The sequence below is a fragment of the Rhinatrema bivittatum genome, chromosome 4 (assembly GCF_901001135.1).
Source record: "Rhinatrema bivittatum chromosome 4, aRhiBiv1.1, whole genome shotgun sequence".
Lineage (NCBI taxonomy): Eukaryota > Metazoa > Chordata > Amphibia > Gymnophiona > Rhinatrematidae > Rhinatrema > Rhinatrema bivittatum.
Window position 1 is genome coordinate 145,786,472 of NC_042618.1, and position 27,643 is coordinate 145,814,114.

The 27,643-nt window shown below is 45.2% G+C and overlaps 1 protein-coding gene across 3 annotated transcripts in view; it reads right to left on the minus strand.

The window, feature by feature from the left end:
• Positions 1-242: 242 nt before the first annotated feature.
• Positions 243-27,643, minus strand: part of EGLN3 (egl-9 family hypoxia inducible factor 3) — a 60,906-nt gene continuing 33,505 nt past the window's right edge. For all 3 annotated transcript variants that reach the window (XM_029598934.1, XM_029598936.1, XM_029598935.1), the window contains 4 exons: positions 24,918-25,037; positions 16,617-16,753; positions 12,730-12,803; positions 243-9,961 (listed from right to left, as the gene is read on the minus strand). In XM_029598934.1, the coding sequence (XP_029454794.1) occupies positions 9,924-9,961; positions 12,730-12,803; positions 16,617-16,753; positions 24,918-25,037 (369 nt within the window). In that variant the 3' untranslated portion in view covers positions 243-9,923. The remainder of the gene's footprint in view (positions 9,962-12,729; positions 12,804-16,616; positions 16,754-24,917; positions 25,038-27,643) is intronic.

A 27,643-nucleotide genomic window follows, 5' to 3' on the forward strand; every position in this document is an offset into this window, starting at 1 on the left:
GCAGATGTGCCGCTGGGCCAGTCTTCCATATATCAGGTAACGGCTGACCCATGGAATGTGATGCATGAATGTTCAGGCCCATTTAAGACAGGTCTGGCTGGAGCAGCAGTCAAGGGCAATACTGTCAGAAAGGAAACGGCTTTTTTACCTTTTCTCACCCTTCTGCTATACCTGGCTGCATGCAAGGAACAAATGTACAAACAACCAAACAATTCCAAAAGAAATGAGTCAGGCTTATCATGTGCAACTGAATCTATCAGACTTTATTGACAGTTCATTCATGTCTTTCAACATTTTCTTGTACTACGTGTGTTTTGATGCCATCTTGTGCTTTATAAGCAGCCCTAATGCTAGCATTGTTGACCAGCAAACAATGTAGCAGTAGAGAGAGGGCACACACCAAGCCAACTGCTGGAACACTGACAGTCACAGGGGATGCTTCATCCATGAAGAAGAGTTGAGGGCCAGCAACAATAAGCAGGACTGGCAGATTGCACAGAGCCTAGAGTTTAGGCATACACAATAAAAATACGAACAATGGGGAGACTGGCTCAGTCTGGCCCCGATGACCTGAAGCCATCTGGTAACCCTAGCTACAAGGTCGTTCTACTGCAAAACCTTCTCTCATTAGTATGTGATGAGTGGCCTTTCACTTCTTTGATGTAAGGGTTCGTCTGTACTCTGAAGGACAGCAGCCATGTTGTACATTCCTGAAATAGTGATTGGATTTGAAACAGCTTAAGCGAGGAATTCAACATGTTCACAATAGCTTTACTACCTCATGTGCAGCATTTTTCCTCTGCTCAAAAATATTTGTTTTCTTGTAACTACTTCTTTCCTCTGAATTGTTTTGAATATTTGGCATGGTTTGCTTTTTCTGGACAGTCCCACTAATGTCTACGCCTACTAGACTTGTACCCATTTCTACCCCGTGCATTTACAATGTCCCCAGATTGCTCTCCTCGTCATGGCTGTTTAGCCAGTAGTAATGCTCCTTCCCTACTCATGTAGAGACAGAGGTGTGATAAGACACTGTAAAAATTGGAACAGTATGTGTGTGGTCTCTCAAATAAAACCAACCTAAAATGAATTCAGCTTAGGGACTGTCCATACATGACATGACATCACCGCCCCCCCCAAATCACACTTCATCACAAATCTCCAAACCCCCTTTCAACTTAGTACCCCGCCTTGTCATAAAAGTTGTATCCCCTTCCTGTTGGAGCATGACATTTATAGATGGTCCCTTACTGAAATGTCTTTTTTGGACATGTCTTTAGAATGTTCCAGATATTTGATTCTTAGACTAGGTCAACTGCCTTAGCTTTTTCATTGAGTTTTTAGCAGACATCTTGGTCTCTGTGCACCACACAATGGCTGCCTTAGAACAATCTAGGGAAGTACGTGCTAAACAAAATTTTGTAGGGGGTTGTCAGGCCTGAAAGTGGCAGTTTTTTCCTACTATAATTGCTAACTTTGTGCAGTCAATACTGTACAGCTACCCAGTTCCTACTTCATTTATGAAACATTCCATGTTATGTCAGGTTCAACACTTCCTGAATTATTCATGTGGTTAAGTTCGTAGGCTGACTCAATTTTCATAAGTACAATCATGTGCTTTTATGGACACACATTAAAAAATACACAATTTCAAAGCATCTACATAAAAAAAAAAATTGTTAAATTCCCTTCACCAGTCATTAAGTACATTTTTCTCCACAGAAGTACACCAAAATCCAATGTGTCCAATTTAGACAAAAAATATATTTCCTTAGCTATTCTTTAAACTAAGAAATGGACAGCCCTAGAAAACAGGTAATATAATATCTACAACTCGCATGCCACCCAATATCAGATGCCATTGCAGAATTGAGGTCCCATCAGTAGAGAGCAAGGATGGTTACTGAACTGGTTTCTTTATCGCATATCATCAGAATACAAAGAATATTTTCATAGTAAGTGACACACACATAGAAGCATCCACTCAAATAAGGCAAAGCAGAAATGCAACAAAAAGCATAATCTAGATGCCAGGCTGTGACAGTGGGCGTGATCGAAAAGGGTGTGAAAGAAGAATGCACGTGTGGCTGTCGATGGAAGCTCAGAAGTCCCGGATACCTTGACTCGCCAGGAAATGCTCCAGCATTTTCAAATCATCTAGATCCAGAGAAAATGGAAACTGCTTTACATTCACACCTCTTAGCAAAATGGCAGTCCTCCGATATTTATCTGGTTAATGCAATGGCCGACAGAACTTGAAGGACAAACCTACCCTGCTACGCTCATGCCAGAGGTCATGGAACATATGAACAACCTTAAGTGATTTTCTAACATTTGTTCTGCGGTTTCTGGTATGTGCTATGCCACTTTGCTTTTTGTCATTTGTCGATACCAAGTGTCTGCCTGCACACCCACACACCTGATTTTTAACACTACATCAATGGAGCAGAGGCAAGTGTGCATCTCATTTACCTTCAGTATGAAAAACCCCAATTACGCTTTTAAATAATTTCTTACTGAAAAGAAGTTTTTATTTATTGTTTTTACAGATACCGTACATAGAAACCATGGACCATATTAGCAGCACAAAAGCACATTCAGGGCTTTTCAGGATACTGACCACTTTAGCTAGAACTTCTCCCATTGTTAACAGCTGATCTACGATCTTCTCCAAAGCTTTTTCCCAGACAAAATTCCATGTAAAAAAATAGGTAATACAGTGCCCTCCATGACTGCTATCACAGCACACCTGTACTTTTTTTATACGCCTATTTTCTCAGGAATTTCTAAGGCTTTATTAAAATGCAAAGAAAACAAATTCAGAGGGAGGAAGGAACGCTGACTTACTTTTGGATCATTATATGTTCCCATGATTTTATGGATTCTGCATTTCTATACACCTGCAGTACAATTCATGTCCTCCTGCAAGAGTTACAAGACTGAGTTTTGCAAAAAAAAAAAAAAAAAAAAAAAAAAAAAGACAACCTCTCCCTTTAAAAAAAACCAAAACATGTAAACTTAAGTGTAGCAATTTATCCAGTCCTGTCTGTACACCTCTATGGTCCCTGCCTTATTCATATATACCGTGGAACTCTCAAGCTTTCACCCCGAGACTCAGGGAAACACTAGAAATCTCAGGGCCTCTCTGTATACAACTCAACCACTCCCCTTCCTCAGTAACAGGCCGATTCTGTACCCTGTGCGGTGCCCGCTCTCACAACGCATGCCCAGCCACCTCTCCTGGGCACGTGATCCACATAGCGCATCCTTAGCAGCGGAAACCCAGGAGAGGTCGGCTGTCAGCGGGTTTAGAAAACAGACACTCGGTTTTACAAGCGTCCATCTTCCGAACCCACTGACAGCCACGGATTAGGAAAATGGATGCTCGTAAAACTGAACGTCCGTTTTCCTAACCTGACCCGCAGGTTTAATATCTCTAGGGATATTAAATCAGAGACTGTACAGAAAAGCAGTATTTTCTGCTTTTCTGTATACTTTTTCCGGCTGCTCAGAAATTAACATCTGTCCTTGGGCATGCGCTAATTTCTGAGCGTAAAATGTGCGGATTGGCTGCACATTTTTTTTTCAGTATCCCAGGCGAATGACTAATAGCCTCATCAACATGCATTTGCATGTGATGAGCACTATTAGTTTTGGGGGGGAGGGGGGAGTCGGAGACGCGTTTTCGATGTGCTAAACCCGTGTTAGGGGTAGTGGATGCTCGTCGAAAACACGCGTCCAACTGCAGGTAAAATAGTACACTCAACTGAGCACACTTTACAGAATCGGCCTGTAAGTGGGGGTGAGTCTGGAGTAGACACTGCAAGCAGCATGTGGGGAGAAACTGGAGAGGGGCTGCACCACACACACAACTCAGTCTGCAGCTGTGATTCCAGAACTTGAGAATCACTCAGCTAAGGGTAGAGTGAGGATGCATAAAGTCACGGAGATGTAAGTTATAGGGGGGAATGACGCAAAGAATGCTGGAAGAGGAATTATGGTGGGATCATCTGTGGAGGGGGTCAGGTGATGGTGGTAGATGGAAAAGAAAACTGGGGGGGTGGGGGGCTGGAAGAGATAAAGTTTGGGGGTGAGAGTGGAAGAGAGAAAGCTGATACATATTATTCCATTCCTACTCCCCCACCCCCCCTCTGCTAATAAACAGCAAGCTCAGGGTGACCACACCTTAAAAGCTTATTCCTGCTCCATAGACTCCAAACTGTCCCACACATTAAACTTTTCCCTGATTATCTGCGAGACAGACCACACTTAGGGCCTTTTCCCCATGGACACAGAGAGGGCAGTGTGCAGATAGCCCTCGTCAGTGCAAAGCAGATGAACTTAGACCCATGAATGTGCAGCTGAGTTTTCACAGAACTACCCCCCCTACACCCTACCCCAGTAACGCAGAGATGAACTGGAGGCATATGCTGCCCTCTGACTGCATTGCTATGGCCAGGATATTCAGCTACAGCTGTGGTTCTGGCACCCTGCAGTATTTATTGTTCCACTGCAGTATTCTAGATTTGGCTCACTGTTCTGGAGAATCCCTAGACTATTTATAGCAAGCCAGGAATACTCCGCACAGAGAAACCTGCCAGCCTCCTACAGCATGCAGACGTCCAAAAGCTACACAGGTCTGTGGTACTCCAAGCAGAGTAATGAAGGCTCCAGCTGGGTAGGCACTGCCAGTCTCCCAGGCTGGAAAGGGTACTGTGGCAGAGCTCTAGGAAGTGGGTGGGTTAGAAAGCCACAAGCAAGCTACTACAGATCACCATTCCAAGCAATATTAAACAATAATGTATGTGGTCTGCAATGGCCCGCCCAGGCTGAGAGCTGCTGGCTTAGGAGAAAATCTGCACAGAAGGAGCTAGAAATCAGAATCCCAAGAGTACTGGTGGTCCAAGACTGAAGGTTGCCCTGACCGAAAGCGAAGAGCTGTTATACAGAACACGCCCATGAAATGATAAGGACTGATATTATCCCCTTTTTATTTATGCAGAGGATTTCTAGAGGGCCTGATTCCATGACACTGGGGCCGATTGCTGGAAGACTGCTATATTGTATAAACAGTATAGTCTGAAGACTTTTTAAAGGGCCAGGAGCCTGAATAACTGTGTTGCATGCGGTTACAAATAGACCTCAAGAAAACTGCAAGGGCCAAGCTTCACTTGTTGAGTCTGGGACTACGATTCACACACACACCCACCCGAGCCCTTGCCAGCCGTACAAATGTATTAATGTACTAGCAGTGGCACGGCACTGCTGTATAACTTTGGCGAGGCAAGACGGAACAGGATTTGCGACTTGTCTGCAGAGCACGTAAAAATTATTTTCACAGCAGCACAAGACGACATGGATATACCGCTGGAGGAAAGAACGTTCAGGACCTCAGCATCCCCGGCACCAAAGCCTTGCTACAGCGCAGCGACAGAGGACTCTCTCTAAAAGGGGACCTGCACGATTCAAACTGCAAGCCGGTTTATTGTTCAGGCAGGTGTGTGGGAGCACTTCCCCAGCTGCTGTTTACCTTTTAGAGCCTAGGGGCTTGGAGGGATTGCAAAGCAGCTCACTTTGCAAAAGGCTCCTGGTATTGGGAACATCCCATACCATCTGGGGGGGGCGGGACTGGGTGACATCCCTCGGTCTTCACAAGGAGGGCAGCTCTGTGACATTGCTGCTCTGCTGGGGTCCGCCCGCTTCTTCAAATTTTTTTTTAACCAATGTGTGGGACGGTACACATCAGACAACCCCGCACGGTGCTTTCATTTCACCGCACTTTGGCTCCGGCTGCAGAAAAAAGGAGGGCCTGGCAGAGGCCATGCTTGCTAAGAGAGGAACCCGGCCATTTCTGAGTCCGGAGAAGGCAATGCCGAGACAGAAACTTGAAAAAAAGGGTGGTGGTGGGAGGAACAGGAACCTGGACAGGGAAGATGGCAGGTCAGGAACCTGAGCAAGGAGATAGGTTTCTCTCTCAATTGGTGGTGGGGGGGAGTAGAAACAGGAAAGAAACAAACGTAGCGACGGATGAGATACGGCGGACAGCAGCGTGATAGGAAGGAGAGTACTGAGTCAGTCTGGAGGACCTAAAAAGGAAAGCCTCTGGTTTTTTTTCTATTTCAACTTCTTTGCTGCCTGTAAAGACCGGCGCAGAGCTCCGAGCGCAGCTGGGTCAATGGTACAGAGAGCAGGGCCACACAGGAAACGCTTCTCGCCTGGGGGCTATTGTCTACCGGCACATATACACAGCCCACAGAGGCAGCGGGCCGAGACCTGCGTTTCCCACCTGTCCCCACAGCGTCGCCCGTGCTGGACTGTGGCCCGGTACAGCGCTATTTGTACAGCCTTTGCAGGTATTGAGGCAGAGCCCGCCCCCCTACAGCCTTTCATCTGATTAGAGTGCACCCCCTTTAACCATAACCCAATTTTAGATTATAGACGCAGGAAAAGTAACGGAACAGTTACAGAACTACAGCTACCTCCATGCATCCGTAACTTTAATTTTACTTACTGCTAACTAAGATGCGCCAGGCTTTTTATTTGTGATCTTTTATTTTACAAATCCATCTAATCAAATGCTATCTACTGGAAGTAAATTATACTGACCACCTTAACTACTGGACCAGACTTCTTTTCATGGCCCAGACACAGCCATGATCAAAATCAGAGTAAGACGTCAGAGCCCGTCAAGTTCAGTTCTCTGAACTCATAATGACACCAGAAAGTAATTCTGTTCCCTTAAGAGAAAAACTGGAGCTGTGATTAAGCTCAAGCATTTTGTGCAGAAGATGCTGCAGATTTTAACATCGGCTGTTGAGTGTGTGAAACCATGGCCTTCGGTCAAGTCACACTTATGTCTGCCAGTAGCTCACAGGTGTGGTGGCTCTTCCAGTTTTTGGAACAACCACAGATAAAAAAAGACAAACCAGATTTAAAATGTGATTGTCATCTGTGAACTCTGTAGCGAATGCTGGGCTTCAATCACAACTCTGTTGTTACACAGAAACTTGAATCTGTTCTTCTCAAGAGGGCTCCTGCAGTTATCACCTGTTCCTCACCAACGTATCCCGGGTCAGTCCCAGAAGGACTGACTTTAGGGTTCAGGTAGGGGTGGAAACGTATTCAGAAAATACGTTGGGTGCCTGCCAACATTTTTTTTTTTTAAGGAGCCAAGGGAACATTTCTTTTTTTCCTTTTAAATCAATTTGTTTTCTTTTTGACTTTTTAAAATTCTTGCTTCCTCTATTTTTGTGAGTTTTTTTTTTAATTTGGTATTTTTTTTCAGCTTTTGTTTTCTTCTGCAGCTTTTCAAGCTGCAACCCAGCTCCTCCTCTATACATCCTGGTGGCAGGGGGCTGCCTCAGGTTATGGCCACATTTCTCTTCCTGTGGGCATTGGTGAAAAAAAGAGAGAGTGTGGTTGCTTCAGTGCCTGGGATTTTCCCAGTCTTGGATTCAGGAGACGGTCAATATGTGGTCTTTCTACTCAAACCACCAAGCAGGTCCCCAACTGCAGAAGTGGGTTTAGCAATGTGGACCTCTTGGAACTGGACCATGATCATCAATTCATTTCATATGGGTCAACAAAATGTGATCTGGTAACCACCCGCTGTCACTTCCAGCCTCAGCCATGTTTAACCACAAGGCCTAGAGGTGAAAGCTTCCATATTCAGGTGTTAATTCCCTGAGCCATGCAGCCCTCTGACAAAACTACTTTAATTATTAAGCTGCTTACAGCTTCCTATTTTTAGGAAATGCACTTCCCATTAAAGTAACTTTAAAACGTAACATAAAAACTATTTACATGCTTTTGCTTCATTTAAATAACCTGTGCTCAGCACAGCTCGCACATTACTTTTGATGTGGACTCTTTCAGCTCACAGATTTATGCTCGGTTGGGTTGGGCCAGTCACTCCTAAGATAGGCCCAGAAACCTGTTCACTCTTGTGGATTCAGGATGCATGTTTTGTAAATTTCAGCAGCAATTATTTTAATAAGGAAGTGTATGCTGAGTATTCATTTAACAGATTAACTTTAGCATACAAAGTAAACAGACAAAAAATATACAAAACATGCAAAATAATGCTGGACTTTTCTTTGATAACCATTATCATCGTCATAAAACAGAATTCTGAACTTGGTAAACTGAATTTCTGACAGATGGTAGAGTAAAATCAAAAGTCTCACAGACTACAGGGGGACAACAGTATGAAAATTAGAGAAATCCCTTTGGATGGACAAAGGTACAGAAGCCCCACAAGCGCCTATTCTCTTGTTCTTGCATCACAATGCAGACGGCTAATGGAGTTCCTTTTATATCTGTCGCTATATCAGTCCAGCACAACCTATCAGTGCTAAGCTCTTGCTATATAGAAAGCAAAACTTAGCAATGAGATGAACATCAATGAGATGAACATCAAGAAGCCACATGTGAGACTTTCTTCTCCGCTGGAAATATAAAACACAGGGTTCAGCCAGCAACATGCTGAACATCACTGGCTGCAAAATCTGCGCACTGCAGGCCCTGCCAGCCACTAGAGGGCGCTGCTCTAAGCACAACCATTGCACTCTTGAAAGTAGGACGTCAACAGTGAGAGGTGTTTGGGCAATGAGATGACAGGGGGAGGGCTGTCCTTTCCCTTGGAAAACTCAGCTGGTGCTGGGAAGATGGCTATACACATTCTGTGGACTAAAACCCAATACATGGCAACCAATTTCCAAACACATTTGTGGAAGGACTGCATCATTTATTTCAACTATTTTGCAGTTAGGGGACAGGCACGTATCCCCTTTGTCACTGATCTGGATTGGGGGAGATTTGTGGCTTTCATAGGGTGAGCAGATGGAAGTCTATGTTTGAAATGAAATTTTAGGGCTGAACTCTAGGATTTATGTGCATAAAATACATTTTTATGCTTTTATAAAAAAGGAGGGGGACGGACGGACATGTGTGCACAGAAGGGATTCCACACACTCAAAAGGAGTGTCCCGTAGGCAGGGAAACCATTTACACTCACACTTTTGATTTTCTGAAATATGCGCCCAACACTCACATAGTTACGCCCTCTCCCAAGCGAATGCAAATGTGCAGCCAATGATTTTCAAAGCAGAGTTCGGTGCATTAAGTCCCCTTTGTAAACTGGGGATAAAAATCTGCGAGTACTTTCTACACAGAGATTTTAGGCCTAAGTCTGCTGTTATAAAATTACACTTTTAATCTGATTCTGGATTTTTATTTTGTTTTGTTTTTTTTTTAACTTACATTCCCATGCATTCTGGAGTTTATAGCTTTCATCTCCTCAGGGTAGCATGGGACTATAAATCTCAAAAGGCTCTGGGTCGATTTAGAAACAGGATCAAAGTGAAGTGAGCATGGAAGCCACCCAGTAGGTTTCCAGAACCACCTTTTATAGGCTGGACATGCTCAGACTTTAAATGGTCTTGACACTAGTTCATGCACCTAAGCATATTCAGTGGAAACCATATATTGCTTAGGTTTCTGAGAGCTAGTACCTCCCGTTCCCCGACTACCTTCCTGCAGTGCACCACCGTTCTTGCTTCTCCTCAGCAAGCTAGAAAATGCATATAAAGTGCAAACAATGGCCCGCTCCTGTCACGGCCTCCTCTCTTCGATGTGCCGCTGCCTTCTGTATCCACAGTACCAGAAAACAACTCGCAGCCGCCAAGCAGGAGGCGAGGTGCAGGATTAAGATGAAGACGTCTACTGACAAGACGCATCGTTGGAAACCAACGAGGGTACCGTCCAGGATGCGCACGAAGTAACAGGTCAGGGGTGGTGCGCGGGAGATGCGGCCCTTGCCTCCACTCGATCACTGGAGGAAGCCTTTGGATAGCGTCACTGGGGGATGCGCTTGCAGGCCATGTGTTTTTTGATGGTATAAAAAGTCGCCAGTCCGTCAGCCACTAGTCCTCACTGAGAGGGGCTTCTTTCTTCTTTGTCGCTGAAATGACAAAAGGAACCAATAATGTTACCTGGAAATTAGCTTATGGAAAGCTTCTGTGTTTGTATGAAAGATCTCCATTATACAATGATGGATTTCACCCTCTCAGGAAGCCGGTGTTTCCATATTAACCTGAGGTAAACATACTGAGAGAAATAATCAGCAGAAAAAGGGAGTTCATACTGCCCCCTGTATAGCTCTCTGGCGAGACCTCACTTGGAATACAGTTGTACAATTCTGGAGACCGCACCTTCAGATTATAAACAGGATGGAGCTGGCCCAGGGGGTGGCTACTGAAATGATCAGTTGTTGTAAAGCATACGGAGATAAGACTCAAAGATCTTAACATATACACCCCTAAAGGAAAGGCATGACAGGGGAGATATGATAGAGACATTCAAATATCTCAAAGGTTTCCATGGTAAGGAGGGGGACACGTGATGAGGGTGAGATGGAATACACTCAGGAGTAATCTTAAAAAAATATTTCTTTACAGAGAGGGTAGCAGATGCATGGAAAGGCCTCCCACTTCACAACCACTGTAAAGCAATCTCACATTTACTTGCATATTCCGGCAACATCCTCCTTTCTTATTCTGCACTGATCCGATGAAGGGAGCGGAGCTCTCTAAAGTGAAGTCATTATCATATCCCCAGCAATACTGCCTTATTCAGATGCTAATAAAAAAAAAAAAGAGTCATGGCCGGCTGTACCAGGAGTGGAGACCATCAGGGAAGACCGGGAGCTGTGGATCGCAGAAGGCGATGGCACACCACTGCAGCATCCTGCCAAGCATGTCACGGCCACAATGATAGGGCCATGATCGGTTAAGTCTGCAGATGAGGTTAGGGACCACCACCACCACCACCAGCATCACGTCTCCTCTCTCTCCTCCAAGGCATACATTTCACAAGGTTTCTTCAAAATTCTTGTATTTCCCAATGATTAGTGTTGCAAGCAAATAGCTAGGTGTATGAAAAATAGCATATTCTAACACACAAAGCATCACGCTATTGCTCGTTTCAAACAGGGACTAAACACAGAATGCCCTCCCAGCAGAGACAGTGAGGGCGAGAACAGTCGTGGAATTCAAAAGGGCGCAGAAGAAATCACGGAGGATCCTTAAGGACTAAAGCTGGAGAGGGAGAAAAGGGGTGACCCGCAGTAACCTGCACGGAGCAGCAGTTACTACCCTAAAATAAACAAATAAAAAAAAAGCTTGCTGGGAAGACTGGATGGACCACTTAAGTCTTTTTCTACCATCAATTACTATGCTATGTAATACAATCTGTAGTAACCTTCTCAAGCGACAGTCTGATTTATTAACTCTTCAAAATAATTTTGCGTATTTGTGAATACTCCTGCTACATAACATTCATACCTCCTGTGGCTTTTGATGTAGACCATGCACCATCCTGGGGGCCCTTTTTCTGGACCAACTCCAGCTTGTCTCTATCCTTGCAGAGGTACAGCCTTCAGAACTGAACACCAGCACCCTGCACCACCTCCTTTTTTTCCTACTAGCAATGGTTACATGGAATAGACTTAGTTTTTGGGTACTTGCCAGGTTCTTATGGCCTGGATTGGCCACTGTTGGAAACAGGATGCTGGGCTTGATGGACCCTTGGTCTGACCCAGTATGGCATTTTCTTATGTTCTTGCCATGCATCCTAGCATCCCTCTGGCGCTGGCCACTACCTTATTATACTATTATATGCTACTCTGAGATCATCAGACAAAGTCAATCCCCCAAGCCCAGCTGGTGCACATCAGGATCTCTCCACCTGTCGTTTACCTGCATCTTTTTGCACTGAATCTTAACTCCCAAGCAGTTGATCACTCTTTCAGCTTTCTTACATCACTTCTCATTCTGTCCTCAGGTATATCTACCGTTTGCAGATTTTAGTGTCATCTGCAAAAAGTTAAGTTTTTCTTCCTTCCAACTCCTGCACAATATTATTCAGAAAGATACTGAATGGATCCTGGCCCCAGGACAGATCCCCTTTCTTTCCTCAGAATGAACTCTGTTTACCACTACCCTCTGCTGCCCATTTCTAAACCAGTTTCTAATCTAGTTCCACACCCCCCCCCCCCCTGCGGTCCACCACCAGGGCTGCTCAGTTTATTTCAGAGCTTCTTAGCAAAGGCTCTGCTGAATTCCTTAGAAAACCACATCCAATGCATGCCCTTGATTTAATTCTTTAGTCACCCAAAGAAATTGATCAGCTTTGTCTGATACAATCTCCCCCTGGTAAACCCATGCTGCCTCGGATACTGCAATCCGCTAGAATCTAGGATTAATCCACTACCCTTTCCCTTTAGTGCTGTTTCCATTAATTTTCCCCACCACTGAGGTCAGACAAACCGACTTGTGGTTCCCTCCCTACCATTTACTTAAAATATTTCTAGCCTGCCTACTTGATCAATAATAGACACCCAAAGCAGTGTAAAATAAAACCTAAATTAAAATCCAACAATACAAATAAACAAAAGGACATTACATATAAACAAGCTGGACCAGCAAACAGGACTGAGTGAAAGATGGAGCCCATCTGCTGTTACAGTAGAATTCATTATCCACCCCTTTCCATGCCTGCAGAGTTCCTGCGCTCAGAGATCTACTGAACAGATCCCGTGGATGCAGCAGGACCTCTGTGAGCACCCTCAGTATCCCAGGACACATCCCATCTGGGCTCAAACACCTACAGCCTGCGCCACATCCCACAATACTAATTCCCAAACCCGACGCGGGAGATTTATGGTCTCACCATTCAAGTTTCTGAATTTCTGTTTGGCTTCCGCTCTTTCTTCTGCATCAAAGTACCACACAGTCATGGCATACCTGTTAAGGAAAAATACCAGGTTAACTCTTGTCTATGCACACAGATAGGACACATTAGTAATTCCTCTTGCCAAGGCGAGCAGCTAAGGAGTATCAGTATGAAGGCTTTTGTGCCATTAATGCTCAAAAGTTTGTATCTCAGGGTAGCCAGGTATCGTGAAAACAGATCGGATCTGGATTAAAAAATTAGAAATAAAGAGAGGCATTTAGGAAAACCCCCTACATTCTTCAAAATCTCTGCAAGCTGTACATCACAACAGGACAGCACCACTGTATTTCTGCTTATGTTATTAAGCAGATTTAATTTTCCATCTGATTTTCATTATTTTCCAAAATTCCACAAAAAAAACCCACAATAAGAGCCCAATTTCAATAGTCTGTGTAAGTCAACAAATGCATGCGTAAGTGGCATTGTGAAAATTTGGGTTAGCATTTTATAAACTGTGTACGGGGAGCCGCACAGTTTATAGACTACTGCGTTTTTCTACCCCGACAGTACAGACACATGTTTCAGTACAGACAAAAGACAAGTGCAATTTCACTTCTGCAGCTTAACTAGCAGGTGTAAAAGTATATGGCAAGTTCTTAAATCTTTGTGAAGATATTGCTTACAAAATAGCAGCGTATTTATTTATTTATTCATACAAGTATTTATCTCCGCCTATAACAAAACTTGTGCTAGGCGAATAACAAAAATAAACATAAAATGAAAAGATAAAAAATACAATAAAATATTACAGGAATTGGAAATATGGGATAAAAACAGACAAACAAAATCACCACCTATACTGCTATGATCAGCACCCTTGCACAATAGCATACTTTCAAACCCTACCACTGAACACCCCATGCCGCCACTTTTCTCCCCGTTAACAATCACGTGCCACATTACAAGCACGCATGCACTTGTGATGTTTCCAAAAGAGCATATACACGGGTACTCACTGCACTCTCTAATTATATCCCAATTTTACAGGCATAAACTCTTTGAAAATGACCCTCTCAAAGTTTAAAACTGCTACAAGCAGACTTGAGCTTGTTTTTTTACAATTTTTATTTATTGTAATTTTAACAGCCACTGTTCTATACTGAATTATCACATCAATGTACCAAAATATAAAAAATACTGCAAGAGCACAATACCATCTTACAGAAATTACAAACCAAAGCATGACTTCCAAGTCTCGCGGAGAGAGGGGAAATGGTGTTACTTGGGCAGACAGACAAAGAAACTGGTACAAAACAGGATCTCAGTTTGGAAATATATATTCACAGTCACCTCCCCTATAATCTTGGGAAATCAATATACAATCATTTTAATCACTAAGAAATCTTTTTAAGAGATCTCATAAAAAAAAAAAAAAACTTACTCCCTTTATAAATCAAATCACAATACATCTACAAGGAAATTTGAGGGAGGAAAAAAAAAAAAAAAAGAAGTTTCACCCACACCCAATACCTGAGACCTAAGCTCTCAAGACAGCTTTTCTGGTAACCTAGGTAACACTTACAAAGATCAGGAAAAATGTTAACCCTCTCGTCAAAGAACAAAGGACAATCTGTTTTTGCAAAACAGCTTCATTATTGAATCTCTATCCAGTTCTAATGCAAAGGACACTATCGAAGTCCCTCTAGTCATATCATCTTGCCTGTGATGATTCCAACGTAGTGGAGACATCCAAACTGATCGTCAGAAACCAAGGGCTCGAAGTTCCCTTCTTGTGGAGCCGATCCACAGGGTGAAATATAATACACTTCAAACAGGGGTGGCACAAGGCATTGCTTATAGAGAAAACTTTGGATTCTCAATGAAATACTTTTTTAACAATATTATAAGATGACATCAATCACTTTCTAGGAAAATTCAAACTTCACAAATTTATAATCTGAAGTTGTTTTCAAGAGACTCCATTCTGCTCCAAAGAAATAAGTTATCCTTAATTATTACAGCATTAGAGGCCTAAAGTGAGGAAATATGAGTAGAGCAATGTCCTATCTGACTTGTATGGCTCTCCAAAAGGGAGTCATGCAGATCAAATTTAGCAGTCGCACTGACAGAAAACTTACAAAGTTGCAAGACACAGTCATCTAAAATGTTCTCCACGTGGTGTAACATTTGTCCCAGATTTTTTACAGAGGCTAGCATGTACTTCTGCCTGACTGCATCCTTACATCAAACAGGAATTTTCACTGGAGCCAATTTTGGGGCACTGCCTCACAGTTCTCCTCTACCTTCCCAAGTGGCACTCTCTCTGGTTGTGGCCTGGAAGGGGGCTGTGCGGAGAAACCACGATCTTTTAACATGCGGACGTGCATGTCAAGCCTCGTTTTAGGGAGAATCTCCACAGCAGACTCTCTGGCTGCAGCGTGGCCACTGTACATCAGACCCAGACACACTGCCGGTCCGCCATCGACAGGGAGATACCCTCTGGGCAGAGACGGCAGGATCCAAAACGATCTCACTGCTTGGAGGAGACGCGACTTCCACCTCCGCTGGTGTCCATCCTAGAGCGTCTGCTCTCAAAGACTATCAAGCTGGAACGTGCGCCCAAGAGTCCAAAGGCCCAGCCTCAGGTGCCAGAGACTCTGCTGAGTAAGACATGGCTTTACGTTTTCTTTTCTTCCCATAGTCAGGAAATGAAAAAAAAACAAACTAAGAAAATCAATTCAGGGCATCTAAATGAGAGCTCATAGTCTAGCGTCTACTCAGCCAAATACCATCTTGATTTCTCACATCTGAGATTTCGTCTAGGGGCAGATATGTACAATTTTTACAAAGAGAATAAGAAAAACTAAAAGTGTATTAGATTAGGTGCCATGAAGCCCCTCAATGCAGGATAAGGACTGCTACACTCTTGACCATAAATATCTTTTTATGGAGGGGGTTCAATAAGTCTACCCTAAAAACCATACTACCAGAGGGTTCCTTTCAAATGGATCCTTGCATTAAAAGTGCTTAAGTAATAGCACTGCCCATAGCCTGAACCCCGGATGCTACCTCCAAGGGAGTCTCTCACTGTCTCTTGCTTAAAAGGGACTCCGCCAAGGTGGGAATCTGCAATGAGCTGGCATGTTGGGCACAGCTGTGGTGTGGCATCAATAATATGAAAACTGAAGGGACACGAAAGTCCTACCCTGCAACGCTAGCTTCTAAAGCATAAACAGATGCCAGTCCATACAGTACGGCACACACCAAGGCCTGCTATTTCAAAGGTGTCGAAACAAAATAATTACATGGTTAAGACAACGCAGAGCATTGCTAAGCCACTAGGCCAGCACAACCCTTTTCAAAAGCTTCTCTTTCCCATGATCCTGACCCCAACGGTATCTCTTTCTACTGGCCGTCTAGTGAAAAATATTTAAAAAAGTCACAGCAATGGAAAGCAAAACTCTGGATAAATCTTTCACGATCCATCACCACCCAGTGTAGTCGGTTTCTGATGGATTCCTAAGTACCAATTCACCCTCACTTCACGCTAACTGAATGGTAAAAAAAAAAAAGTGACATGAGCCGTCCATCATGCAACCTGTAGGTCAGTGGGTAAGAACGGGACCTTCATGGCTGTAGCTTTAATTTAATCTCTGTCCCTTGACTCGCTATCTAGTGCCTCACTCCGGGGCAGCTATCGCCCCATGCTTGCTCCATTAATGCACAAAGCGCTGGACTTTTTTTTTGTCCTGAATTCATGGACTCTCTTCTCCTGGGGAAAGCAGGAAGAAGTTAAAGGGGGGTTTTCAAGGGCACAGTACTGCAGGGATGCCTGGGCCGGCACCTGCGGGAGACGTTGGAGGTGAGCACATCTGTGCACTCACCTGGTTGCATAGGAAGGCTGCACTTCGTGTGGGTTTCTTCGATCGGACCAGAAGAAGAGCAATCTGTCAAAAAGGGGCTCAACATCTGCTACGTAAGACTTCCCCTCCGGGAATATTCTTAGCATCCCGCCGTGCACCTGGAAAGCAGAATGCAGAGACGTTAGCCCCCTCTGTGGGTGCGGGCTCAAAACAGCATTTCCGTTACAAAGACTAACACATCGTGGACCCTCTGCCACCCACTGAAATGCTGAAAAATGATGCATTAATATCTGAAAAGCCAAAGGGACTGGTTGCAATGGTTTCCATGTTTCCTTTGCCGAGCATCTGCAGTCATTCAGCCTTTGTTGGCTTATTTGCATCTATGGTTAGTACCAGGTTGATTTAAATAATCTGGGAAGTCCCTAAAGGGTAATGAGCTGCTCTGCTTTTCTGAATAACCGGCAGTTAGGACCTACAGCCCCCGTTACAGCGAGAAAGTACAAGCACAAACGGCAGCGGACTCTCCATGGCGCATTCGAGCACTCTGATGAAACCGAAATGGGTTTCGAAAATCGGGTGGCTGAAAAGAGTCAGGGCAAAAAAGAAATATCAGCATGCGAGAAGCGCAAGGGAGCTGTGAAGGAGGCTGACGGGAAAGAATATTTGGAAAAGCCGAGAGACAGGGCCTGTTGCCAAGGGGGAAGGAAAATAGGGCCCCTGTCCTTGAGTCAGTCTGGGAGCGAAGAAGGCAGAAAGGGGAGGAAGGGGCCACCACCGTGCTGTACAGCGACTCGCCGAAAGAGACAGGGAAGGCAGTCAGGAGGGCAAACAAGTAGCAGTGCAAGGAACCTAACCTAAAAACACAGCAATGAAATGAACTGCAATATCAAGAGAGAAGAGAGGGATTATTTAAAGCATGAGGAATAAAACGTAATGAGAGAACACAAGCAGCTTAAGACAATGTACAGAATATTATACGATATTTGTTATTGTATTTTCCAGATTTATTTATTTTATTTATTTATTTAAAATTTTTATATACCGACATTCATCCAGGATATCACATCGGTTTACAGTGTAACACAAACAAACGCCAGGCATGGCGCTTTACATTGAACAAAAACATTGAACAGATTTATTGCCTTTAGTCTTAGATCGTCAGTAAGCAATCTAATCCGTTTTAGGACATTACATTTTCATTCGGGAAATGTTAATCCCTGCTTACGATACCAGGTAGGTAAACCGTCAGGATTTGCTGATTGACAACTATGAATGTTACTTATGTAAACCGTTGTGACCATTTTTATGGAACGACGGTATATAAAATGTCTAAATAAACAAGTGGAAGAAAAAAAAAAAAGAAAGCTGTGGCGGTAAAAGCGAAGTAACAGACTTTTTCCAGGTATGTTAGTGGGGAGGAAGGGCAGAGCTAGGACTTAAGACTGGGAGGAGATAAAGAGGAATGCATTCAGGGTGACAAGGAAAAGCAGAAATGCTAAACAAATACTTTTGTACAGCATTCACTAAAAAGCGATAGGAAAAGGACTGCCGACTGTATAGCGTCTATGTGTGCGTCTCCGAACAGCTTGAAATCCATCTTACTTATTGACTCCCTCTCATATATACTGTTTTATGCATGAATAAATGTTGTTATTAATCCTGAATCTACTCCCTTGGAGACACACACTCCAAGGGGACTGACAATACAGTCAGCAGTCCTTTTCCAATCACTTCTTTAGTGAATGCCAAACACAAATATTTCTATGTACTTCCATGCGGACTGATTCAGAGTAACATTAGAAATTATTTATTCATGGAATGGATGGTGGATGCTCGGAATGACCTTCCAAGGGAGGTAGTAGAGGCAAAAAATGAACAAAAATCCAGAGGATCCACGCTGGTGAAAAAAAGAGCAAGGAAAGTCAGAGGTAACATAAGAACATGCCATACTGGGTCAGACCAAGGGTCCATCAAGCCCAGCATCCTGTTTCCAACAGTGGCCAATCCAGGCCATAAGAACCTGGCAAGTACCCAAAAACTAAGTCTATTCCATGTTACCATTGCTAATGGCAGTGACTATTCTCTAAGGGGCGGATTTTCAGAGCCCTGCTCGCCTAAATCCGCCCAAAACCGGGCGGATTTAGGCGAGCAGGGCCCTGCGCGCCGGTGAGCCTATTTTACATAGGCTCACCGGCGCGCGCAGACCCCGGGACTCACGTAAGTCCCGGGGTTCTCCAAGGGGGGCGTGTCGGGGGCGTGCCCTGTCGTCGCGGCGTTTCGGGGGCGTGTCGGCGTTTTGGGGGCGGGTACAGGGGCGTGGCTACGGCCCGGGGCGGTCCGGGGGCGTGGCCGTGCCCTCCGTACCCGCCCCCAGGTCGCGGCCCGGCGCGCAGGAGGCCCGCTGGCGCGCGGGGATTTACTTCTCCCTCCGGGAGGCGTAAATCCCCGGAGAAAGATAAGGGGGGGTGTAGACAGGGCCAGGCGGGTGGGTTAGATAGAGGAAGGGAGGGGAAGATGAGGGGAGGGCGTTAGAGGATTCCCTCCAAGGCCGCTCCGATTTCGGAGCGGCCTTGGAGGGAACGGGGGTAGGCAACGCGGCTCGGCGCGCGCCGGCTTTACAGAATTCATAGCCTTGCGCGCGCCGATCCAGGATTTTAGTGGATATGCGCGGCTCCGCGCGTATCTACTAAAATCCAGCGAACTTTTGCTTGCGCCTGATGCGCCAGCAAAAGTACGCCTATTCGCGTTTTTTGAAAATCTACCCCTATGTGAACTTAATAGCAGGTAATGGACTTCTCCTCCAAGAACTTATCCACCTGGGGTCCACAGCATTGCACCAGGGAGTAACTTGGCAGACTCAGATGGGCCTTGCAGGCCTTACCTGCTATCTTTTTTCTGTTTCTAAGATATTACATGACCATCGCGGACAAAACGGTTCAGGGCTAGTGGGCGGGGGGGAAGCTGCTGAAGATAAAGCAGGAGAAGAATAGCTAAGAAAGAAGTCGGTGTGTGCTAAAGGCAAGAAAGAACTGAAAACCCGGCTACTGGAGCGAGCAGCGCCAGTGCAGAGTCCAAGCCAGCCTAGATACCCGGCAGAAAGAGAGATCCTTCTCCCACCGCTGCCTTCTCGTAAGCCAGTGATGAGGTGCATGGCAGAATTCATAACAAACAAAGGACTATTAACCATACCTACATCGTGGAGCACTCATCTAATGCAAATAAGAGACCACATGTTCTCTATAAAGCAGGCACCAAGTTGTGGAACTCTCTACCTGAGTCGTTACGACTAATTACAGAAAGAAAGAGCTTCAAGCATGAACTAAAAGCATGGCACTTCAAAAACGCATATGATCTAACATAAAACCACAACTTATAGAAAATTACAAATACAATGACACTTAGGGGTAGATTTTAAAACCCCTGCGTGCGTAAATCCTCCTCGATTTACGTGCGCTGGCGGCCTATTTTGCATAGGCCGCCGGCGCGCGTAAGTCCCGGGGCTTCATAAAAGGGGCGGGAGGGGGCTTGTCCAGGGGCGGTCCCGAGTCCCCCGGCACTGCCAACAAAGGAGAGGGGGGGATTTAGGTAGGGCTGGGGGGTGGGGAAGGGAGGGGAAGGTGGGGGGGACGCGGGAGGGAACGGAGGCAGGCTATGCGGCTCGCTATGCGCAAGCTGCCGATTTTGCGCAGCCTTGTGCGCGCCGACCCCGGATTTTATAAGATACGCGCGGCTACGTGCGTATCTTATAAAATCTGGTGTACTTTTGTTCGCACGCGCGTATGTTTTGAAGATCTACCTCTTAGAGTATTAAGACAACTGACTACCTCGTAAAAGTTATTGAAAAGGAACTATTTTATCATGAATTACTCTTAATAATCTAGTTAACATGTTTTGATGTTGTGCTGTCCTACAATGTGAATGTTGCTTTTGTAAACCATTGTGATCTTCTTTTGGAATGACTGTAAATAAAATGCCTAAATAAATGAATAAATATTAGTATCGTAGCAACACCAAGTAGGAGGAACTACAGATTCAGGTTAAAAAAACCCAAATAATTCTGGATGCCCAATATAAAACGCAGAAGATACAGGGTCCAGGCCGTGGGAGGAAAAAGGGTGTTCATACTGAGTGTCCGTTTTCCCAACCCAAACTTGACAGCCACCTGTGTGCCTGATGTCGAGCAGGCACCAAGGACGTACAATTTTCCCTAGCGTCTCCTTGTTAGCAAGTCCCCTCATTTAAATATTGCACCGCGTGCCCAGGAGAGGTGACTGGGCTCGTGTTAGGAAAATGGGTGCTCAACAATCGAGCGGCTGTTTTCTACGCACAAATATTGCATTGGTGCCCAATCTTTCTCCCTCCTAAGGCTCCTGCTTTCCCCTTCCATAGTGCTGAACATATCCTCTCTTTTGCTCTCTACGCTAATCACGAAGCAGGTGAACAGACCAGCTCGTCCACCGGACGGTTCCTGTATCTGCTTGTAGCAGGGTCTATCTGTGCATCGAGGTCTCGCATACACGTTAACGATGTTGCAAACTAAACGTCAGCGGTGGCAGAGGGAGAGCAGGAATGAACAACCACTCTGTTAATTTTGGTTGGCAACAATGGCATGCGGGCAGGGCCTTCAAGGGATTCAGTCAATCCACAGCCCATAGGTCTCTCTGTAGGATGGCAAGTGCCACCCAAATTTACACATCGGATCGGGCAGGGATAAACCAAACTCCTGCCAGATCCGATTAATGGCATCACACCTCGTTAGACACCGTGGGCAGCAGGAGTCGCGTTTATCCAATCATCTTCTGCTTCTGTGGGGCCAGTCCCACAGCAGCAGGCGTTAAAATCTGACCCTCGGGCAGGGAGGGTGGATGGGCGGCGATTGCGGGAGGGGGTGAGGGGACTGAAGGAATGAGACCGAATCCCTTGCTATAAGTGTCACTGTGCACCAAGTACCAAAAATATAAACATATTCTCTATTCAAGGGTAAAAGTCATACAATATCCAAGAAATATGAAAAGTAATGAGACAGGAGATTCTGCAGTCCCTGCTACAACCCATCACAAGCCAGGTCACGACTATGAGGACAAAGCAGGGGATTGGGATGGGAGAGAGAGGAGAAGTAAAAGTCTGCCTGATACAGACACTAAACACAGCTATCTCAGAGGAAATGGCAGGAAGGAACAAATGAAATGAAAAACATTTCTTATAAAAAAAAAATCATACCCTTAATATTTCAAAATGACATACAGCAAACAACTAATCCACTCCTCTAATGAGTTACCATTATCTTTACTTTTCAAAGCAGCTCCCTTTTAATTTCCCTGAATTTCTGGGAGAAGACCTGTTCAGAACAGTACTGCAAACCATCCTGCAGACTGCATGGAATTAGGCTTCTGCAGTATCACATCACAGCCAATTCTGGGGTAAGACTTGGAACATTTGGCAGCACATTTCTATAAATGCGTATTAATGTGATTTTATCTTATGTATACAAATAGTTTTCCTTCCTTTATTGTGTGTCTGGATAATTTTGGTTTATTTCAGATGAGGAAGAAGGGTCCTGGCCGTCTGGCGGGGAGGGAGAGGGAGAAATTTTGAGTTGCTTGTGCTGCTGTGAAAGTATGAATTTAGTTTCCAATTGAAAATGACCTACAAGTCACAAAGGTACAAAAGTAATCGTGTACTTTTGGCCTGCTACTGGTGCAGGTGGTGTACATGGGGCCAAAGCACGACGGCACACACGTTGTTTACTCCTACAACCTGAACACGACCCCCAGAACACCTCTTTCTAATCCGGCTGCAGGTATGCGCATTATGAAATCCTGCAGTATTTTTAGAAATTGCACCTCTCAGAGCAGCTAACTCCTTAGTTACGCAGCTCGCTCTCTTTGAAGAATGTCCTGTATACCTACAGAACTCGACATGCAAGCTGGGGACTGGCAGCAGGCATGTTGTCCTGTAGTGTCTTCAGCATTTTTGGGGACTTGGCAAAGGAAAAGACAGAGAGAGAGAGAGTGCTACTGGATTTCCAAATGAATCAGCAAGGCAGAATGACAAACTGGACTGCAGATCTCTCTTATAATTTCCTATCAACGTTGATGATTTCTAGCAATGTACTCTGCAAGAAGATGCATTTTATGAAACTGTAAAACATACTGATGAACTGTGACACCATCCAGTTTTAATTGATATTGAACATCAGTTAGGGCCTCATTTTCCAAAGCTATCGCAGGCCTGCGCTACTAAAATCGGGGCGGAGTCGGCCCCGGAAGAGGAGGAGTTGGGGGCGTCACCGGGGCCGACTCCGCGAGGATGGCGCGCCGAGCGGAAAGGTAAGGCCCTTTTCGCTCGCTATTTAGCGCCCAATAACTACACCTTCTATGGTGTAGTTATTGGGCGCGATGCCAGCAGCGATTGCACCGTGGCGGTGCGATCGCTGCCTGCTAGCGCAGGACCGCCGCCCCCCCGCCCCAGAGTAGCGCAATTTTCTAAAGTATCGCAAGCCTGCGATACTTTAGAAAATGAGGCCCTTAGTCCTTTAATAAACATAAATCTTAAGTTAATGCTGCACTGTCACCTTAAAAAACGATTTTGTCTGCATGGGATCTCTGCATGGACTATTCAAATCTGACAGCAGGGAACATGCCCCATTGCACATAAGCACCAGGGAATTTTCTATCCCGACAGGCCCTAAGACTTGCCACCTGGTATTGGCTGCCAGCCCAGCCCAAAGGCAGAAGCCACCCCTGATTGTTTAGTGAGCCCAGGCCTGATGAGAGGGCACTATTTCAGCAGGCCCGGGTCCAATGGGAGGGATCACCATGTCAGTGGGCAAGGGGCAGATGGGACTGGGAATACTCCCCCCCCCCCCCCCCCCCCCCCCCACAGAAGGAGAGAGGCCTCATGGAGAGGGAAGAGACCAAAACAAAAGAAAATAAAAATCATATATTAGACAAAACACTCTCTAAAAATGGCAAACAAAAAAGCAAGAAAGCAAAAATGAAAAAATAAAAAGATCCCCAAAACAGAAAAACAAAAAAAAAAAGCACCAAAAATGCAAAACAGTCTGAGAAACAGACAAAACAAAGATGAAAGTCCCCTAAGAAACAGAGCAAAAATAAACACACCAATAAAACAAAAAACTGAAGGGGGGGAAAAAAAAAAAAAAGGAGGTGTCAAGGGAAAAATATTTTGCCTAGACTCCTAAATATTTTGGCTGATGCCCAGGTTTTCAATATATTTTTTCCCCATCTATGAGGCCTGATCCTTTAAGGCTTTTCTTTCCGTCTGTATTTCTTGATGAATTAGGCCTACAAAGGACAATTTTCAAAGGGATTTACAAATCTAGACCAAGGCAGAGCAGCTATATATACGGCTACGTTGTTTCACAGCCACGGCATTCCTGTGGGCGTGCATGAGTTGGGGGAGAAACGTATGCAAGTATAATTGAATTTCCCATTACACCAGTGTAGTTCCTCTTCTGGAGCCCCAGTTAGACAAATAGCAGAGAGAGTTTCTCTCTGCTGCTAAGTGGCTTACTGAAATTTTCTCCCTTAGGGAACTGTTCTCAAAGGGATTGCCGCAGGAAAAATATTTGAGCTTTTACCCACATGAAAAAAAAAAAAAGGACAGAAAGACAAACTGGGGGAATCAAAACATTCATAGAGGCTTTATTTGTAAATCAACATGCATACACTCCTGCATGTAGGTAGTTTGCAGGTGCAAGGTATACAGGGACTGTCATACACTGTGCACACTGGATGGCTTTTCCAAGGCAAAGCGTGCAGCCAGCTTCTTGAGTTTTCTCCTCCAGCCACGGTAGCTGTGACCAGCGCACAAGGGCTGGGTGGACCGTACATTGCAAATCGCTGTTAGCCCATTAATTCCTAGGAGAACTCCTCAGGCTTTCCAGGAAGGGAAGCAAGTGCCGACATGTACTGCAGTGAGAGCTTAAATAAAATCTCTCCGCGAAATACAGGAAAAGGCGAAAACTTTGTTCCATCAGGGTGCAAAAAAAAAAAATCCCAGGGCTTACACTCCAAGGCCAATTTAGTTAAGATAATGGTCAAATGCTTGCCCGCCGGATCACTGCGACATTTCTGTTAAATCACTAGAGAGTGAGGGAAGCCCACGGGAGACCAGAGGTCTAATGTGCAGCTTTGACTTTAAAGGATTCAGCAGGGATAGGGGGGACAGACAGGGGCATTTCTCTGCACATGCTGGGGGAGGGGGGGGCGGCAAGGAAAGCCTGGGCAAGTTAAGGTCAGTGGTCTCATGCCCGAGTGCCAGGCATAGTGCATGGTATGTTAGAGCGTCAGCCCCTACCTTGGAATCCCAGTTCTTGTTCAGATAGTAAATGCAGGTGATGCAGCGTCCGTCACCATTGGGGTTGTCCACGTGTCTCACATAGCCTGTTCCATTCCCAGGGTAGCAGGCCACCATTGCCTGGACAAAAACAAAAAACAGCAACAATTAAATACTCCCTCTCAGAAATCAGCCTCAAGCCAAGCTGTTTGGGTCTGCGGCCTTTGGGATAAGGCAGTCAGCGCAAGATCCGTTCCACCCAGGGACATTAAAAAGATACAAAGCACGCATTAAATGGAAATGGGAGAGAGGGAGGAGGCCACCAGAGCTAGGAGTTGGCCAAGGGCTGAAACCGAGCCCCCCTCGGCACAGATTGTGAGCCATCAGTGGCTGGCACTGCAGCCACAGTTACCAACCCCTCCTCCTAAACATCCAAGTGTAGCACCCTCCATGACATGGATCATAGTACACAGAAGTCACAAGCCATGGGGCCGGTCGCCATCAAGGCTTCTAAAATAAACCAGAAAACACGCAAGCAGAAGGTATACACCTCAACATGAGAGGGGTTAAAGAGTGTCTCGTACACTAAGAAGTGCTTAGAAAAAGGACCAGTAGTGAGAATAACATTCTGCTGAATACGTGTTATCAACCAAGCTATTTACAGCCCCTGAGCCCTCCCCTTGAGTTTCTGAATGGTGCCTGCTGTTTCATGCCTGGGGAACAGAGAAAGCCTCAGGAAGGGTTGCTTGCATAAAACTATTATAAATACTGACCCCACTCACAGCCACAAGAGACTCTCCGAAAGCAAGGCAAGTCCCATGATAATGTTCACCCCACGGATCCAGCTAGAATTCTCTGGCATTCATATTCAAAAAAGGTCTTCACTGCCAAAGCAATTCCTTACACATTTTTTGACCAACTGCTAATTGATGTTTGCTTTAAAAAAAAATAAAATAATAATAATAAATGTAAAGAATGCCAGTTAGCGCTGGCCATCTAGAGAGAGAGAGAGAGAGAGAGAGAGGGCCCCCCCCCCCCGGGCTATTCCTGGATGGAGTTCGGCGACCAGCCTCTCTCTCTCTGGAGCGTGTCTGGCACACTTATAGCAGCACATTCACAGAGACATTTCGTAGCCAGGCAGACACCTGCAGTGCTAAGCAATTCTCTCCTTCCTTCAGCTTCCCAGCACACAGCCACGTGGAGGCCAGCGCCCCAGCAGCAGGAAGCAGGACCCTGGCCCCTCTGTGCAGACTCGCACACACACGCAGCAGCAGCAGCAGCAAATGCCCTCTGTTACCCCTGATACCCTGGAACAGGCCACGCTCAATTCAGCACCTGAAAGCATCAGTACTGTGCAGTCAGCAGGGGGTCAAGGAGAGAAGAATGGGAAATGCAAACATCATTCTTGGTCCAGTCTGCATTTTATTTTTAAATAAAACACAGCTTGTAAAGTTAATCATGGTGATCCGAGGGCCAACATGCTGGTTCAGTGGCAGCGCTGTGCGCACTGCTGTATAGGACCCGAGTTTGATTCCTGGGCCTGGTTTCTGTTTTCCTGGCTGGGAGGAGTAGACATAGCTTGGGGAGGTGAGGAATCATTAAGCAGGCAGACATAAAGCCCATCATTGCGGAGCTCCAAAAGGAGGCCTTGTGCATAGCTTGCAGTCCAACTGGGATATGCATTCGTTTTGTATGGTTTTGTTTTAGTGCACACGAAAATGAAAACAAAACCTAATAAAAATAAAACAAAATGAAAGTAAAAAACCCGAATAATTTGTTGGCTACACATCCTTAGCAGCCAAGGATTGCAGCTGCTGCTGCTGCTGCAATGACTGGGCCACATGAGTTTGGAAGGGGATGATAAAATAGAGAAATGCCCACAGGTAGCTGCAAATGAAAGATTCTGGCACCATAACCCAATAAAACCGGGTTCTGATGAAACCGGAAGGTCAAAGAGGAGGAAGCAACTATGCGAAACAGAAAGGCAATTCAGTCAAGCAATTAGCTGGAAGAAAATGTATCAATTATCTGCCTTGCTATTCCCTCCCACTTTGCAATGTACATGAGGATCTGCATTTTTCTGAATCCTTACTCCTAGGCCTTTCTGGGTTTGTACAAATAGATTGTCTTTCCTGTGTTTGCACAGGCTTGGGAAATCGGTGTGCATGTCTTATCATTGTTGCTGCTTCCTCTGTCTGCTCCCTGAAGCCACACCTCCTCCGTCTGTGCTGTGGCACAAGTTAGGCTTTAGGTCGTGCCTGGCACAGCAGTGCCCCCATGTTTTTAAACCTATTTTTATTGCGGAAAACAGAGCGGCAGGCACTGTAGTGCGATTCTGCACGAGGCTTACACGCTTTCCACGATACAATGCTAACTCTGTGAGCTCGTGGTTTAGACCACACCTATCTCAGCTGAACAAGTAAAACCCAGAAATAAACTAACCCCACAACATATCCATCATGTACACTCAACAGTGCCCCAGTTTTGTTTCGATTCACTGAACCTTCTTTAAAACGAGACCGGTAAAGCTAAAATCAGAGCTAATGCAAGCGATGACATCTTCAGCGCCTTTTCCATGACCCATAAGCACCTTTGACACTTTGGTAGTTTTAAAGTTGCTGCGAGGGAGCAGGAGGTGCCACAGTCCACGGCCAGCATTTGTTTATTGATATTGTAAAATTGTTTTTGGGGGGTGTGGGGGGGTATCATTCCCAAAACAGCCTCACTTTACTCTGTAAAGAGGGTAT